Below are 18,524 nucleotides of genomic sequence, written 5' to 3'. Positions count from 1 at the left end.
TCAAAACTCCCCTACTTTCTCCCTGTTTTCCTTGTATAATTTTTGGTATATGTCATATAGTTGGTGACTTACCAACATACATTTTGTAAGTTTGGCTTGGATAATTCTGACTGCTGGCTGTAATTCAGCCAGTTACCAATGTGTCATTTCAGGGACTGCATTGCAGTGGTAATCAGTGTAAAATATCCTCTAGTATAGACTGAATCAAAAAATTCATGCAATATGTCAGATAATGTCTTTACCCACAATTATCAGGACATTTACTAATTTTTTCCTTGGCGTCCTACATTTTGAATGTTCTTTATTATTTTAGTTTTTGAAGGAGTAGAGATGTAGTAAAGAGATTAACACTTATTGAGTGCCCAATGCTATAGTATTACTGGCATGGAGAGTTTCTGGCACAGAGTAATTGCTCCTTAAATGCTTATTAAATGAATGAATGAATGTCAGGTATGTGCCTGTCACTTTACATGTATGACTTTATTTATTCCTACAACAATCATACGTGAGGTATGTACTATTTTCCCTCATCTATAAAATGGAAGAATAATTGTACCTACTTTACAAAGTTGTTATGAGGATTGATAGACAAGTATATACAGAGCAGTCTCTGGCAAGTAGCAAGCACTTTAAAAATATTATTATTATTATTATTGTTATTTTCCATTGTTACATATGAAGACACTGAAGTACTGAACTTTTAAGCCATTTTCCCAAGTATTACACAGGGAGTTAAAAGTTCAGAATAAATTTCTAAACTTTATGCCCTCTCTTCTAAATTTTTTGGCCTTGGTGTTCTTATCAAAGAGCTCTACAACATGTTATTTTGTCTGATTTTAAGGTATACATAGCTTACTTAATAAACGTCCCATTTTCTTACTTAGATTATCTTTCAACTTTTTGAAAAATTATTTTCCTTCTTAAATTTGGCTGTACATGCCTTTTTTCACTGGACAGGTATCCTGATAGGACATATTTTTCCTGGAGTCCAATACATTGTTTTAAATAATTGCAAAAATTCTCATTGGCTAATTATTAAAATATTTTCTTTCTTAATCTTTTCTCTAACTAATGAACTTAGTGTACTTTCTCATTCATCTTAATTCTGAAGTTCTCGATTAATTATGAATTATGATTTAATAATTTGATGTAAGATATAAGGAAGATGGGATATAAGGTGCAACATGCCTTTTTGACACCGGCATGTTTTAATAATTTATCTCACTTGCTAATTCACTATACAGAGTCTGATTCTCTGTTTTCTTCCTTCTGGGTCATGCATATGGTGAATGTAATTTCTGATGACATAATCATTTTAGTTAACCAGTATAGCCACAAAGCAATTTAGACAAGTTGTAATTCTTTCCTGTAATCTTTTATAAAGTACAGCCTATGGCAGATACACTTTTTTGAAGTGGAGATTTCTCTTAAAAAATGAGACTGTTGACACATTCCTCAAATTGAAATGGGTGTAAAAGAGATACATAGGATACTCAATGATAAGTGAATATGTCCAAGCATCCTGATAGTTTTCTGCATCAACTTTACTGAATACTAGTGCAAAAGATTTGAATGACTGTGATTGAGAGTGGAGAGGGTAGTGGGTAAAGGGATGGCAGTGGCCTAAATGGTTGGGTGATAAACTCGGCTAGATAGTCTGGGGTTAAATTATGGAGGCCTGGAATGCCTGATAAAGGACTTTGAACTTTCTTCTCTATGTCTTCTACATTAAAAATATTTTCAGGTTCTGAGAATGAACTCCTAAAATTCAAGATCGATTGGCTTCATAATACCCAGGGTTAAATCTTCAGAATTCCATCTAAAAACAAAACCTGTATTTCAGAAATAACCTTTAAGATTGTTTGATGATCAAAGAGATTTTCATCAGGCAATACTGACACCATGAGAAGAAACTAGAGATATTTTGGAGATCTTGGCACAACTTCAAAGAGTGATAGAACAGAATGTGGATAACTCGGTTCCAAGTTTTGGAAGGCAACAGTCTGGCTGAGACTCACATACATTGAAACGAGAGGCTTCCTTGAAAACATTTTACAAATTTTTTCCTATTATAGAATTCTAAACTATGGAGAAATTCATATATGCCCCAAACTCAACACTGCACTCGTTTCCCTCCCCAAGTGACTCCCCAGCGTTTCTCTAACACTGGTAAAGGATTCCTGAGGCATTTGCAGTAAGCGTCTCAATAAGCTGCCCCATAGCCCTTCTAAGTGCTGTTTCTGTATATTCTGAAAAGAATCCCTTTCATCCCTAGCTCATATATTTGTTTCTGTTTTGCAGAACGGAAACAGTGAAGCAACTTAGAGATTTGGGGACATACAGCCCAGATGACCTACAGTTCGCCTGGTGTCGTTTCGCAAGACTTTGGTACCCAAGGCAGCAGAACCGGGATTTAGCATCCTTCTTCTCATCATACATTTCTTAAAGCAAGCGTTCTGCACTTTCAAACATCATCTTTTCTCTATCCAACACCTCCTCCCAGCCCGCCCCCTGGTTCCTTCCCACTCTCTACCTCGCCCCCCACCCCCCGCCCCCAGCCTGCGCATGCGTCCTAAGAACCCCTTACACTCGCGGCACAGGCTGACAGTATTGTCGGGGGCTATTCTCTCTCCCAGGAACATGGCGGCGAGTCAGGGAGGAGGTGGTAACAGTGGGGGCGGCGGTTGTGGTGGAGGTGGAAGTAGCGGTGGCTGTGGCACGGCTGGAGGGGGAGGTGGCGGGGCTGGAGCGGGAGGCGGCGGCGGCGGCGGGACCCTGGTGGTCCCCATCCCGGTACCGACTCTTTTCGGTCAGCCGTTCCCCAACGGGCCGCCGTGGAACCCGGGGAGCCTGCAGCCTCAGCACACCGTGAGGAGCCTGGACCGGGCCCTGGAAGAGGCGGGCAGCTCCGGCATCCTGAGCCTCAGTGGTCGGAAACTCCGAGACTTCCCGGGCAGCGGCTACGACCTGACGGACACCACCCAAGCAGGTGACAGGACGGGGGGAGGGGAAGCTGGCTGTGAAGGAGGAGGTGCGGGGAGTGGGTGGCTGCGTGGCTGCGTTGTTGGACTCTGCAGGTCTGGGCGGGTGCGCGGGGGCTGCCAGACTAACAAAGTCGGGGCAGCCCGTTCTCCTGAACGTGAGGGGCAAAGCAAGCAATAGGGGAGGGGAGGAATGCTGCCTGAAGGATGTATGGAAACTGGTAGGATGTTAGGGGTGAAAGAGCATCATTGTTAAAGCTAGTTTCCCCAGTTTGGGTGGGAGGGAGGCACTGACACCTTCCTTAATGCACTTCTTTCAACTCTCCTGGATCTTCCCATCTTTCCCGAAAAACCAAACCCAACCAAACTAAACCAAACACAAAAATCATAATCTCTACATATTCCTTAAAGGCATACGTGCCTGAAAGAATGGCATATCCTTTTTCAGAGTACAGCAGCAGGATTGCCATGGTTTTTCTGTGTGGTTTAATCATTCTAGGATATTCTTGGCTTCTTTCTTGTCACGTATGCCTTTAAAGACTGAGATTTTTCATTTTCCTGGTGTTGAGAAGGTAGTGGTGGTTAAATTAGTATTTGCTGCAGTGGCAAATTAAATCATCAATCACTTACATGTCTGCTTACTAGAAGAAAGCTAATCCTTGTTTTGAGTTATCTTAGAGTCTTAATTTTTATAGTAGAAAGCCAACAATTTTAAGGGTATTTTTGAGAAAAAATTAACTCCATTCTTTATGGAGTTGTGGATTAAAGGTTTATCACTTTGGATGAGAAATTGGCTATTGTAATGTTCTTCATATACTTTCTGGTAGTCTTTGTTGTGGCTGGCATTTTTTGTTAGGGACACACTCTCTTATAAACCAATGCTGGATTATTTTAGATATGTCTTGATTTGATGAAAGGTTTTTTTTTTTTTGCTTTTTATAATCTTTAAATTTGTTATTTATTTCTGTTTTCATCTGCTTTGCTGAAATAAATCCTGGACAAAATTATTTTAATAGATGTCATGATTTTGAAACAATATAGTAAGTAAATTCACCCATAATGAGGAGTAGTAAAATACCTCTTATTTTCAAAACAAGACAATTTCAGTTGTATTCAGTTTTTAGATCTTAAATCAAGGTATTTGTGTTGGAACAAGGTAGGGAGAGGAGGAAAACCTAAAATTGAAGCTTTCCACCCAGTGATTCTTTTAGGAATTATCCTAAGAACTATGAATGTGTAATCGACCACTGATTTTATATTTTGTAAAGCATGTTGGAGTATTTACTCCTTCACTCAGAGCAGATTTCCTAAATAATATGTTCACATATTCATGACTGTTAGCAAGATATTATGCAACTTGGTGTGTTCTTCAAAGGCTTCAAGTAAAACAGTTTCAGACTGCATCATTATAGTGATTTTTTTCTTTTCTTCTTCTTCTTTTTTTTTTTTCTTTTTTTTTTGCTTATTGTTCTTTATAACCTATAAAGGATCCTTCTACCTGCAGGACAAAGTTTAAGCATCCTAGCTTGGCATTCAGGGCTTTCATTGTTGGGCTCCACTTTATTGTTGCAACCTTATCCCCCAAAATGCTCCCACATAGAATCCTCTCTTCCAACTAGGTCAACTCTCTGTCTCTCAAATATATTTTGTGCATTTCTCCCTCATCTTTGTACAAGATCATCTGTATGCTTGGGATTTCCCTCTTTTCTCCGTCTATTTAATTTTATTGAAGCCCCAGCTCTTCCAAGAAGTTGTCTCCAACTCCCTTAGTCCACAGGAATCTCCTGTTTCTTTGAATTCCCATGGTACTTATTGTCTTTACCACTTACTTGGCAGTGCTGGCTTTATTTTCTTTTTATGTTTCTGTCTTGCTATCCCTGAGAAGAAATAGAGCCCCTTAAAAGGCAGGATGTAAGCCATATACTTGTTCAGTCTTCTTATTATATATTCCCTGTATTGTATTTGATAATATTTCTCATAAATATGAATATCATCTGATGCAGTTACAGCCTTTGGCTTTTAAGCCTTCAGTTGGTTTTCTGAGGCAAGCTTCAACACAAAGCAGAACCATATCTGTTCATGGTAAACAGTCATTCATCATAAGTTTCATTTTACTTTTTCTCTTCAGTTGAATGAGCGTTTCTTGTGGGAGCATTTCAAAAATCAGAGTAAACAAGATCTTGTGCTGCTCTTTTTTTTCTCATTTAAATTAGATATCTTTGGGTGACTCATTTGCCATTTGTTTTTGATAAAATTTAGCCACGAAATTTTTAGGGGCAGTATTTTTTAATGTAAAGAGACCACTATTCATTATGTGTAAATGAAGGCAGGTACATTGCAACTGAAGAAAAATAGAGTGTGTTTGAGATTATACATACATAGGTACATACATACACACACATACATACAGGAACGTACATACAGTATATTCTCTATTTGATGAAAATGATCTGTTTGGTGATCTTGTTATACTTAAAATGACTCAGTGGAATACTGTTTCAGAACCAAACTGATTAGTTAGACAAGCATTCCTTATTGCATTGGGAATAGACAAGAGGAAGGGAAAATAGCTAAGAAGCGGTTAATGTTAATCTAGGTGAGAGGTAGTGAGAATCTGGGTGGAACAATATTGAATAAGGAGAAATTAATACATTTCAAAATAAGTGGGGGAAGGATTTTTTACATTAAGATGAAATAGACCCCTGGTTCTCCACCCTGGCTGCACATTACAATTGCAAGGGAGATTTTTTGTTTGTTTTTTTCAACCCTGCCTGGATCCCACCCCAGACCAATTAAATCAGAATCTCAGGGGCCAAGGAACTTAAGGAAAAAAAATCTTCCCAGGTAATTCTAATATGCACTCAGGGCTGAGAAACCCTAAAATTGTTTATTTTTTAAGCAATCAAGAAATATTTGTTCTTTGAGTGAATAAGAACATTGATAAAAGTTTAGTTATTAACCTTAAAGCCACTTGTCAAGGAGGTCAAAACCGAAACTAGGAACTAAGTACTCAAAAATTGTTTCAAATTGTTTGATAAATTTACGTGAAGAAAATGATGCCCCCCAAACATGTAGCAGCAAAATCTTTTCTCTGCTAACAGGCCTCCTATGAGGGAAAATGTATTTTAGGCAGCTGTTTGCAGAGTTTATCTTTGGTGTCTTTTTACCTCTCTCTGCATTTCTAGTGTCTGTTCTTCACTTGCCTCCTCCCTTTGTCCCCATCACACTTTTCTCCTTTCTCTTTCTCTCTTCAACCTCATTCTCCTTACTTTATTGGGATAGAGCTCAGGTAAATGATTATAGCAGCCTCTCTAGGAGATTAACATTTAAAAGGGGGAGTTTGCTAATTTACTTGAATCTCCAGTTGGTGATTGGAGATTCATGACCTTTTTGAGTAGATCTCCCTTCCAGATACTCCTTGATTAAAATTTTCACCCACATAAGGACATAAAACAGCGATCAGAAAGTTGGTAACCCATTTCAGTAAAGTAGCTGACTCTTGCTGTAATGTCTTCTCCGAGATGGTCCGTAGATAGATTTGATAAGATGAAGGGAAATTGCATAGAACTTTTTGGTCCATCTGGATACTATGATAATTTGTTGACTTGAAAGTGAATTTAATTGTTACCCAAACAAATCCTGAAACCTTGCATAGTTGACTCTGTCACCAGTGCTACAAATAAGTGGATATGTTTCAGCGTACTTGCTGCTGCTCCCTCTGCTTCTTTATACCTGTTTATGTACATGAGCAGTAGGTCTGTGAAATAGATTTAGGAATTCTTACATCAGATTGTGCTGTGTCCTGGATAATCATGTGTTTTCCTGTAAACCAGGAGTCAACTCTAGTATTTCCTACATGTGCTGGTTCACCTTTTCAACTGTAGGGCATGGTGCATTGTATCAGGTTGTAAAATGGAGCCAGATAAACACAGCATTTGATTTTGTGAGGTGAAGGTCCTCCCAGTGCATTTAGTGGAATGAGCTCATGATTGTGATTTTGTGGCCTTATTCAAATATCTGCCTTGCTTTATTTAATAAATGTCTTCCTGAAAAATCGAATGTGAAGCACATTTTTGACAGTTGACTCATATTTTAATTGCTGTAGATTGAATCTGAATTACTGAACCTTGTACTGATTTATTCAGTGATAAGTTCTTCAGCATAGTTATCCCTTAATTTCTTTCATTTAAAATAAAATGTTATCTTTAATTGAAGGGTACATTCATCATTAAGATAATACCATTTATACAGCTCTTTGTACATTTTTAAGTACTTTCATATATATTATCCTATTGTATCCTAATAATAACTCTGTGAGCTTGGCAGAGTACATAGTAATTGCTCGTTGTGGTTGAGAGAGAGGTTAAGTGATTTGTCCAAAGTTAAATGGTGAGTCTGGCAGAGTGTGTGGGTCAGAGCCTAGGTTTTTCAACTCCAGTGCTATCCTGATGTTATTTCCACTGTAACACATTCTCTCTTTATAAAAAAGCAGTTATTAAACACCATGCCAATAAATAGGTTATTTATTCTGAAAATTCAATGCTTATTTAACTTCATAGGTTATATACTTTTTGTTTGTGGTATGGTGTGTTTTGTTTTGTGTGTATTTGCATAGCTATCATGCCTCTCTTTCTCATGGTTTTAGAATAGATTCATTAAGCAAGCATTTATTGAACTCCAACTTTGGAAACATGATTATGGCTAATAAAAGAGACATGGTTTTTGTATTTGAAGGATTTATACAATAGTCAAATGTGTACAGTAATATAACCATTAGAAAAGAATTTCACTATAATATATAATAGTATTCAAAATAATATATTTCAATATACTGTACACATAAGAGATACGGAACTGTGGCATAAAGCTTAATTTTAGAGGGGATTAATTTAGTTTGAGAAAGCTTCCTGAAAAGTTAGGTTAGGTATTTGTTGCATGACAGGTATAAGAACAGAAGTGGTTGATTGGGATGTTTTAAAATTGGGGTTAGTGGAATACTTTTGCTTAAGGTTTAAATTTAATATTTCAATTTAGAGTATTTGTGATATAAATTCTGAAGCATTTATTTGGCATGAAGGTAGACAAGATCCAGAACCTCATTGAGAATGTAAGAAGTAATGCTAGGGACACTTACTACAAATAAAGATAATTGAAGACTTACAAAATTGATTTGCTGGGAGGTGCCATTTGTTTAAGTTCCTAGGCACACAGTGAAACTTTGCAAAAGAGGCATATTGTTCTCCCAGCCCAGCCTAGCAGCCCACTCTTTGAGATGCCTTAACTGCATGATACACACCTCCCCATTCTGCAGAGGCTAGTTATCATCATGACCTAGAAAGGGAAATCTGTCAGTTTTCTTTTTTTCTCTACACTTTGAGTGTATTTGGGTGCTTCTTAAAACATTGTAATACTCTTATAATCAGTTATCTGGAAAGTTTCAGAAAGGGTTGTCTGCTTCTCATTTATAGAAAAAAAAATACCTTACACGCCATTTAATGTAATTAAAGAAAACTGTATAAGCCAATTTAATAACAGTGTAAGTTTATGTTTACTCTCAACTAGTGCACTCAATCTGCTAAAGGTCAAACTGTAATGTTTAATCTTTACATTTCTCTTATTTCATGTAAATAGGTAGCATTCCATTAACAGAATACCTGTCAGTGGACTGTAATGGATAATTCAACAGTAGATATTTTCTAATGTATTTTTTATATCAAATTCTTTGAGGAAAAGTTTTTTCCAAATAGGAAAGTAAGTTCTTTCCTTTTCAGGAACACTTGATTCTGTGTAGTCTTTTTTAATTTGTGACAGAGAATGTTGTCACTTTATTTTTAAATTAATTACTTGTCTCAGTAGAATATTAGAGATTCAAGGTGACAAGAGACAGGTATAAGATAACTGTGACATAAACTTTTCTTTGAACCATATGGAGATGAACTGATTCTAGAACATTTGTGAATTTGGATTTCACTCAGAAATGGCTTTTTGTTAATGATTATGTTCCTAAGAGAATCTAGTATGTATAGTCTAGAGTTTTTCACTTCTTAAAAAAATAATTGCAATACGTAAATCCTTAGTATTTTGAGCTGCTTGGTTGGGGATGTCTATATTAATGGGAAATAATTACATTTAAAGGTTTTTGTGAATTAGAAATAGTAAATTAAACATAGATGACTGTGCCCTTAAACTACCTTAGTGAGTATATAAGAATGGATTTGTCATATAGATATTTTGTAAAGGTTGTAAAGTTGCTGCTTTCAGTGAGTTAATGATTTCATAATGGTTTAAAATAAGAAGTCATATACCTATTATATCCTAGATCAGTAGTTCTCATTGTGGGGAAGGGTAGGGTTGGAGAGGTTGCCTTCAGAGGATATTTGACAGCATCTGGAGACTTTTTTTTTTTTTAAGAGACAAGGCCTTGCTATGTTGCCCTGGCTATGTTGCCTGGGCTGGAATATAGTGGCTGTTCACAGGCTCTAACTCGGGGGCTCAAGTGATCCTCCTGTCTCAGCCTGCCGAGTAGCTTGGACTATAGTCCCGCAGCACCACACCTGGCTGAAGACATTTTTTATTATCACAATTTGGGGTTGCTACTGACATCTAGTGGGTAGAGGCAAGGGATGCTGCCAAGCATCCTACAATGAAAAGGACAGCCCCATACAACAAAGACTTAACTTGTCTAAAATGTCCATGGTGCCAAGGTTGAGAAACCCTGGGTTAGAGTAAGATAAATGGAAAGTGCAGCATAGGTTCAAAGAGGGAGGGATAACATTTGATTTGGTTGTTGGAACAGCAGAGGGGGGCTTTATAAAGAAGTTGGAGGATTGGCCTTTAAAGAGGACGCATCAGATTTTATAGTTATTCTTAGATGGAGGAAACTACATGAATGCTGATATCTCAGAGTCTCCTCAAACTCAGTATGTCAAATAATGAACTCTCGTTATTCACCCTAGGCCCCCTTGTCACCCAGATCTAAAACTTGGGAGTTATTCTCCACTCTTCCCTTTCCCTCACCCTCTATATCTAGTGAGGGACTAAGGCCTGTTGGTCATAACTCTGAATAGCTTTCAGATCAGTTTCATTCCTTTCTATTCTCAATGTCATTGTTCAGATTCTCCTCTATTCCTCACTTTTAACTGGACCTGTCAGTAGTGTTCTAAATGATCTCTCTGTCTCAAGTTTTCTTCAACTTAAATTAGTTAGCCCTCCACACTGTAGCTAAACCATTCTTTCTAATATGCAAACCTGATTGTCACATGTTACTAAAACAGTGTTACTAAAACACCTTTAAGCCAGTAGCCAGTTTTCAAGCCATACGTTTCAAAATCTTATTTCCTTATTCCTTGTTTTGAACATTAAAAAAAGTAATACATACACTATGTTTTATTTAACCGTGGTAATTTTAATATTTTATTAGTTAAAATTAAATTGCTAAGATTCATCCAAATTGTTATGTAAAACTGTGGTTCATTCTTTTGGATGGCTGTGTTATCTTGCATCATGTGAATATACCATCTTTATTCACTTTCTCACTGATAGCCATTTTCATTCCCCCCTCCTCCTTTTTCTCTTGGGAATATCACTACTATCAACATTATTATACATGTCTCTTGTACTTGTGCAAGGATTTCTCTTGTGTATATACTTGAAAATGGAATTGCTGGGTTGTATGGTATGTCAGTGTTCAAACCAGTTTATCATTTCTGTTTCCATTGACATGTATAGGAGATCCTATGAATCTATGTGCCCTCCAAAACAGTATTGTCAAATTTAAAAATTTTGGCCAAGTGTGTTTAAAATGGTATTTCGATGAAGTCTTTCTTGATTTACATTCCCCTGATCACCAATGATGTTAACCTTTCTTCAGATGTCTGTTGGTCGTATGTCTTTCCTGTACTGTGAAATAACTTTTCATTTATTTTGCCCATTTTCTCTTGGTTGGTTGTCCTTTTTTAAACAATAGAATTCTATGAGTTTAAAAAAATACTCCTTATACTAATCATTTGTTTTGTATATTTTGAATATCTTGTTTATAACTTGCCTTTTTGCTTTTTGAGGGGTGTTTTGATGGACAAATTTGTAAATTTTAATACAGCCAAATGTATCAATCTTGAATTTTATAGTCAATGATTTTTGTGTCCTGTTTAAGAATATGTAAAATATATTCATCTACATTTTTTACTAAGAGTTTTAGTTTTGTTTTTGGTATTAAAGTTCTTAATTCATATGGAATCAATTTTTATGTATAGCGGGAGGTGGAGTTCCATGTTCCTGTTTTTACATATAGATTATCTTTTTTCAGATCCATCCTTACCTATGTTGGGGCTCAGAAAACAATACCCCCAAATGAAGGCCTCAGCAGCAGCCTCAGAAGCAGAAGTTTTGCACTGACTTTGTCCTGCCCTCCTGTCTCTCGGTCCCATTCTCCTCCAAGGCTAGCCATAAACTAGAATCCCTCTTCCCCAAGGAGGATCATAGAAGCCAGAACCCCTTTTCCTGAAAGCCAGCCATAAGACCTAAAAATATCACTCTAATTCCCCCTCTGCCTTTCTGTATAAAAACTGGACACAAAGAAATGATCTGACCTACCTTGTTTGACTGTAGGTCTTAAGACCCCCATTCCAGAGAGGGCCCTGCCCCACAGTCAGAAGGAAGGAATACAGGCTCAGAGAGGCCTAGAAGAATCTATTTAATAGGCAGACAGGCTTTGCTAGGTTTCCCCACTCAGTCTGTCAGCTTTAGATTATATTCTTTTTGGACAATCATATTTCTGCACAGCTGGGCTGTCCGTACTTTGTTGAACCTAAGCATAAAATAGGCAATTCCTCCTTTGGGTCAATTCTGAAGGCTCCCATATATATACTTTAAGTAAACTTGTATGCCTTTTCTGCTTTTAATCAATCTGCCTCATTTCAGTGATTTTTCAGTGAAATTGTGAAACTTTAGGGGACCAAGGGCCTTGGATTCTATATCTACTTCTTTTCTTCCTTTCTTTTTTCTTTTTTGACAGGATCTCGCTCTATTGCCAAGGCTGGAGTACAGTGGCACAATCACGGCTCACTGCAGCCTCAACCTCCCACCTCAGCCTCCCCAGTAGCTGGGACCACAGGGGTGTGCTACCATGCACAGCTAATTTTTGTATTTTTTTGTAGAGACAGGGTTTCATCATCTTGCCCAGGCTGGTCTTGAACTTCTGGGCTCAAGTGACCCACCTGCCTTGGCCTCCCAAAGTGCTGGGATTACAGGGGTGAGCCACTGCACCTGGCCTACTTCTTTTCTTTTTAACACTTTATTGAGAGTTCGCAGACCAAAAGTGGACCCATTTAAAGTATATTGTTTATTGGTTGTTAGCTGTGCACCCATCACTATAATTTAGTTTTGGAATATTTTCATCTCCCCCCGAAAGAAATCCTGTACAAATAAATCCCTTTCCATTCTCCCTGCCTCCTCCCCAACCAATCAAACCCTACGCAACCATTCATCTGTTTTCTGTCTCTATAGATTTACCCCATCTGTACATTTTATGTAAATGACTTCATTCAGGATGTGACCTTTTGTGATTGGCTTCTTTAATTTACTATGTTTTCAAAGTTCATTTATGTTGTAGCATGTACCAGTATTATGAGAATTCCAATTTTTTTGCATTCGCAGCAGCACTTGTTTTTATCTTTTTGTTTATAGCCATCCTAGTGGGTATGAGGCAGTATTTCTTTCCTTCTTCTTCTTCTTTTTTTTTTTTTTTTTTGAGACCGAGTTTCCTTCTTGTCGCCCAGGCTGGAGTGCAGTGATGCAATCTCGGCTCACTGCAACCTCCGCCTCCTGGGCTCAAGCGATTCTCCTGCCTCAGCCTCCTGAGTAGCTATGATTACAGGCGTGTGCCACCATGCCTGGCTAATTTTTGTATTTTTTTTTTTTCCAGTAGAGATGGGGTTTCACCATGTTGGCCAGGCTGGTCTTGAACTCCTGATCTCAGGTGATCCACCCGCCTCAGCTTCCCAGAGTGTTGGGATTACAGGCGTGAGCCACCGTGCCCAGCCTGAGTCAGGATTTCATTGTGGATTTGATTTGACTTTTCCTCATGACTAATGATGTTGAACATCTTTCATGTGTTTATTGACTATTTGTATATTTTCATAAGCAAAATGTCTATTAGGACCCTTTGTCCATTTACTAATTGGGTTGTCTTTTCATTACTGAGTTGTAAGAGGTTTTTTTTTTCAAAAAAAATTCTGTATTCAAGTCTCTTATCAGATACATCATTTGCCAATATTTCTTTCCTATTCTGTTGGTTCATCTACTATGAAACACAAAATTAAAACATACTGATACCACCTATTTTATCCATTTTCTTCTGTTGCTTGTGCTTTTTGTGTCATGTCTAAGGAAGCATTGCCTAACCCAGGGTCAGAACGATTTATCCTTATGTATTCTGAGTTTATAGTTTTAGCTCTTTCATTTTTTTACATTTAGCTTTACTGCTTATTTAAGTTGATTTTTGTGTGTCATGTAAGATCAGGGTCCAACTTCATTCTTTTACATGTGGATATCTAGTTGTCCTAGCACCATTTTTTGAAAAGGTCATTTTTTTCTTCATCTAATTGTCTTGTGATCCTTGTTTAAAATCAGTTGACTATAAATGTCAAGATTTATTTCTGGACTCTCAATTGTATTTCATTGATTTATATTTCTGTTCTTAACCCAATACCACACTGTATTGATTACTGTAGCTGTGCAGTAAGTTTGGTAATTGGGAAATGGGAATTTTCCAACATTTTTTTCAAGATTTTTGGGGCTATTCTGGGACCCTTGCATGAATTTCAGGATAAGCTACACAATTTCTTTGGAAAATGCAGAATGCAAGTTGGGATTTTGAAAAGGATTTTGTTGAATCATCAGTTTGGGGGAATTTTGCCATCTTATCAATATTAAGTTGTCCCATCCATGAATAGGGGATGTCTTTTCATTTATTTATATCTTTAATGTCTTTTAACAATTATTTTGTAGTTTCCTATTTTGTAGTTTTTGATGTTGTTGTAATTGGAATTTTAAAAATTTAGTTTTTGGATTGTTCATTGCTAGTGTGTAGAAATACAATTGATTTTTATAAGTGATCATTTATCCTTCAACCTTGCTGAACTTGTTTCTTCTAGTAGTCTTTTAAATGAATTCATTAGGGTTTTCTATGTCATGTCATCTGCAAATAGAGATAGTTTTACTTCTTTTCAAATCTGGAGCCTTTTATTTCTGTTTCTTGCCTAATTGTCCCTGTTAGAACTTCTAGTTTCCATAATGTTAAGCAGATGCTGTGGAAGTGGACATTCTTGTTTTGTTCTTGAATTTAGGGGGAATATATTCAGTCTTTCACCATTAAATAAAATGTTAGCTCTGTTTTTTTCAGTAAATGGTCTTTATCAGGTGGAAGAAATTCCCTTTTATACCTGGCTTTTCAAATGTTTTTATCACGAAAGGGCGTTGAATTTTGTCAGAGGCTTTTTCTGTTCTATCGAGTTAATCATATGGTTTTTGTCCTTTGTTGTATTAACATGGTATATAATATTGTTTGGTTTTTGAGTATAAGATGAACCCACTTTGCATTCCTGACCTACCTGAACTTCAGTTTAGTCTCATACTGCCTCGGACCTCTGTATTCCAGCCTATCAAACTATAATATGTGCTGCTCGTTGAAAGTATCATGCTGTTCGGTGCCTCAGCATTTTTCTTTTTTCTTTTTTTTTTCCTGTTAATATCCTTCTTCGGCTTTCCACCTTGTGAACTCCTATTGATTCTTTGTATCCCAGATCAGGCCTTTATCTTTTCCCTTTCCCCTCATCTTCTACATACAGTGATTATACCTCTATTATAGCCGCTGTGATTTTGTATTGCAGTGAATATATTTCCTTCACCCTAGTATGCACCATCAATTTAATAACTTTTCTGACAAATAAACACCACTTCAGTAAATGCATACATAGATTTCAAAAACGTTAGCATTAGAAGAAAATATGCATTGTTGAATTAAAGAAATATGGGTTATTTGTTTGCACTTCCCTTTTTATTGGTTTTAGAGTTATTTGAGAATAGTGACTTTGTTGCCACTCCAGTAGCTAGTAGTACAGTGTGTGGTACATAGTAGTTGTTTAGCCTATTTTGTTCAATTAAGCCTGCTTCTTGCCATGGGTGCCTTTTTGAGTCCCTGCACAATTTGTCCCTTTGGTTTTCCTCTGTGTTTTCCACTACTTCATAAATAGATACTCTGTTCTTCAGGGTGTGTATCTGAACCCCTCATTGTTTTCCTGATTTTTGTTTTTATTGTTTTGTTATTTTTAAAAATGAAAAAAAATTAGAAAGAAAAAAGACATATCTTGTTATTGCTTCATAAGCAGAGACATGAGTATTAAACTTTAACAGTTTGGAAATTTGCTGTAGTTTTTATATATTCTTTTTTTTGTTAAGACAGAGTCTTGCTCTGTTGCCCAGGCTGGAGTGCAGTGGCGCGATCTTGGCTCACTGCAAGCTCCACCTCCCGGGTTCATGCCATTCTCCTGCCTCAGCCTCCCAAGAAGCTGGGACTACGGGCGCCTGCCACCGTGCCTCTACAGGCACCCGCCACCGCGCCCGGCTAATGTTTTTTGTATTTTTAGTAGAGACGGGGTTTCACCGTGGTCTCGATCTCCTGACCTCGTGATCCACCCGCCTCGGCCTCCCAAAGTGCTGGGATTACAGGCGTGAGCCACTGCGCCAGGCCAGTTTTTATATATTCTTATACTATGCCACTAGATATGTTTTTATTTTAGAGTAGCTGGCCATTTAAAAATATTTAGGTTAGCTATTCATTAAAATTGATTTGAAAGTACTGTTTATGATGTTAAATAAGATTGACATTGAAAATACTACATTACAAAATGTTTTGAGGATTAATATGTTCTTTTAACAAATTCTATTTTGAAAATCATGTTTGTAGATGAAGTCCAGGAAAAATTGAGAGATAAATGGACATTTCATGATTAGATTTAGGAGTTTTCTCGGTAGTATAGCTCTGAATTATTTAAAATTGTGTTTTAGCATGTCTTGGTCTTACTTTGTCCTCTTACTGTCTGCTCTCCTCCATTTGCCATGTGCAAAGTTAAGCTCCCGGGATCTGCTACCTTTCAGTTATGAAGTTTATCATCCTTAGTAGGATCAGAGCTTAAAGGCACTCACAACAGCTCTCTGTTTTCACCGCTTCTTCTCTTGCAAAAAGCCTCATCACTTAATGAATGACTAAACTTTCTCACATTTATCAATATAATATTGTTGCCTTAAACATCTTTCTATTGTAGTCTATTGTACACTCTTCTTCTACATTGTTCTTTCAGAAAGTTTTCCTTATGCCACCATTCCACTGAAGAAAAATGTATGGAGGCACAATAACTTATTTAACCATTCCTCTACCATTAGATGTTTAAGTTACTGTTTAATATTAATAAACAACCAAGTGTAGTTGTGCTCCTGGCTTTACATTGCTTTCTCCCCAGAGAAATTTAAACTTCTTTAGGACAGATAATGCATTCTTTATATAAATTCTCGACAGTGTTTGGTTCAGTGCTATGACTCTCTGCAATAGTTTATAATAGATGCTTCTCAAATTTTTAAACTTTATGGGAAAGAGTGTGACAATTTTACATACTGACTTCCTATACTATTTATATGTAGGAGAATGCCTCTGCCATGGTGCCTTGGTGATCTTGCATGTACCCACACAGGCCACATAGGCAAGGCTCAACCACAATCTGTCTCAAGTCTTGGGGGAATACTCTGTGATCCTCCTTGATACATGTTAAGATAGACTTGTGAGGAGCTGTCACAAGGCCATTTCTTATCCACCTCTGTATCTTACAGGAGGCTGCCTCAAGGCGGCTTATTATCTCCTATTTGCATTTTGGTGAGGCACGGGAGTTTCCTTCAGGCACAGTTGTGACTATAAAATGACATAGCTGCAGTCTAGAATTGACTCCTCAACAACAGAGCAACCCACTGTGTGTGTTGTCTTTCATTTAGTCCCTCCAGTTTGGGTTTCTCTTGTAGGACTAGGGACATGGGGAGCTGATACCATGCTGATCATGCCTTCTCTGCCTGTGTTAGTAATAAACCATCTGAATCCATTTGGTCTCACTGGCAGCTGGCACCGTGCTGATGTGTAGAGGCTGCTTGACCACTTAATGTAAACAAATGGGTTTTTTTTGACCAGTTTGTGGAATTTGTCATTACTTTTTAATTGGTCAATTTATTGTAAATTGCTTTTAATTTCAGGATTCAGTGATTAGTGCTTTGCTATCAAATAGCTCAGGTAAGGATGGTCCTTGCTCTCTAAATACAGTATTATTTTAGGGGGTACAGCATGCAGCTATAATCTGTATAAATCAAAGATAAAACAATTAGTTTTGTTTAGTACAGTGGCTTGCACTTGGTTTTTTTTTTCTCCCTACTACTTTTGTTTCGCAATCTGAAGCCTGCTTAAGTTGTCCTGGAGAGTCAGTTGGATGCAGACCTTTCTCATATTATATTAGACTTTCCTTTCTCATGCAGTAGAAAGGTACTAAGGTATCTTAACATGCAAATAAAATGTATATTGTATACACAGATCTACCTGATTTTCAGTGGCTGGTTGACCTTGACCTAGGCAGAAAGATCAAAGTCAAACTGTTGCCGATGGAGGGTGTCCAGGTTCTTGGTGTTTTGAACAAAGAATTGGACAAAATGCACAAAGCAAGGAAAGAATGAAGCAGCAAAAGCTGAGATTTATCGAAAGGGAAAGTACACTCTACAGGGTGGGAGCAGGCCGAGCAGCCTCTCACAGCCCCGATACAGAATCTTCTTGGGTCCAAATACCCTGCTAGAGGATTCCCATTGGCCACTTTGTGTTTACCTCATCTAAATGAAGTGATGGCCTGCAATCAATCTGATTGGTTGCAGAAAGCGACCAAACAGAGCCTATAGTGAAGTTACAAAGCTGCACTGCTATGTTAACGAAGACTTGGCCTGCAATCAGTCTGATTGGTTGCAAAAAACAAACAATCAGAGGCTGAAGTGAAGTTACAAAGTTATACTCCTATGGAAACGTCTGATTGGTTACAAAAAGCAACCAATCAGAGGTACTTTCTATTTCCCATCTGCCATGCAGAAATAGTGGGGGTTTGCAAAGGGACTGGTCTCTGCTCCTTTTGTTACTCAGGTGTGGAAAGTTAGGGTTTTCCTTTCAGTTTAGTTCTAGGAAGTCAGCGTGAAACGGCCCTGCCTCCAGATCCTATTCTCCTGCCTCAAAACTTAATTGAACATCACCAATTCTGATGTACTAGAGATGGTCAAGATACATGTTTTGCCATTGGTTACTTCATTAATCAGAATAATCATAACAATTCAGATATTAGGTGTTTTTTTTTGCTTTAAAAAATACGTTACATGAAAGCATGATTTTGATGAATTAATTAATTAATTAACTTTTTTATTCTTTGAGATGGGGACTCCCTCTGTTGCCCAGGCTGGAGTGCAGTGGTCCAATGT

The 18,524-nt window shown here is 37.5% G+C and overlaps 1 protein-coding gene across 2 annotated transcripts in view; it reads left to right on the top strand.

Annotated features, from left to right (window-relative positions):
- The first annotated feature begins 2,640 nt into the window (after nucleotides 1-2,640).
- Nucleotides 2,641-18,524, top strand: part of LRCH2 (leucine rich repeats and calponin homology domain containing 2) — a 120,686-nt gene continuing 104,802 nt past the window's right edge. For both annotated transcript variants that reach the window (XM_003262223.3, XM_003262222.3), the window contains exon 1: nucleotides 2,641-2,989. In XM_003262223.3, the coding sequence (XP_003262271.1) occupies nucleotides 2,641-2,989 (349 nt within the window). The remainder of the gene's footprint in view (nucleotides 2,990-18,524) is intronic.

The sequence above is a fragment of the Nomascus leucogenys genome, chromosome X (genome assembly GCF_006542625.1).
Source record: "Nomascus leucogenys isolate Asia chromosome X, Asia_NLE_v1, whole genome shotgun sequence".
NCBI lineage: Eukaryota > Metazoa > Chordata > Mammalia > Primates > Hylobatidae > Nomascus > Nomascus leucogenys.
This window is presented reverse-complemented; position numbering and strand designations above follow the sequence as displayed.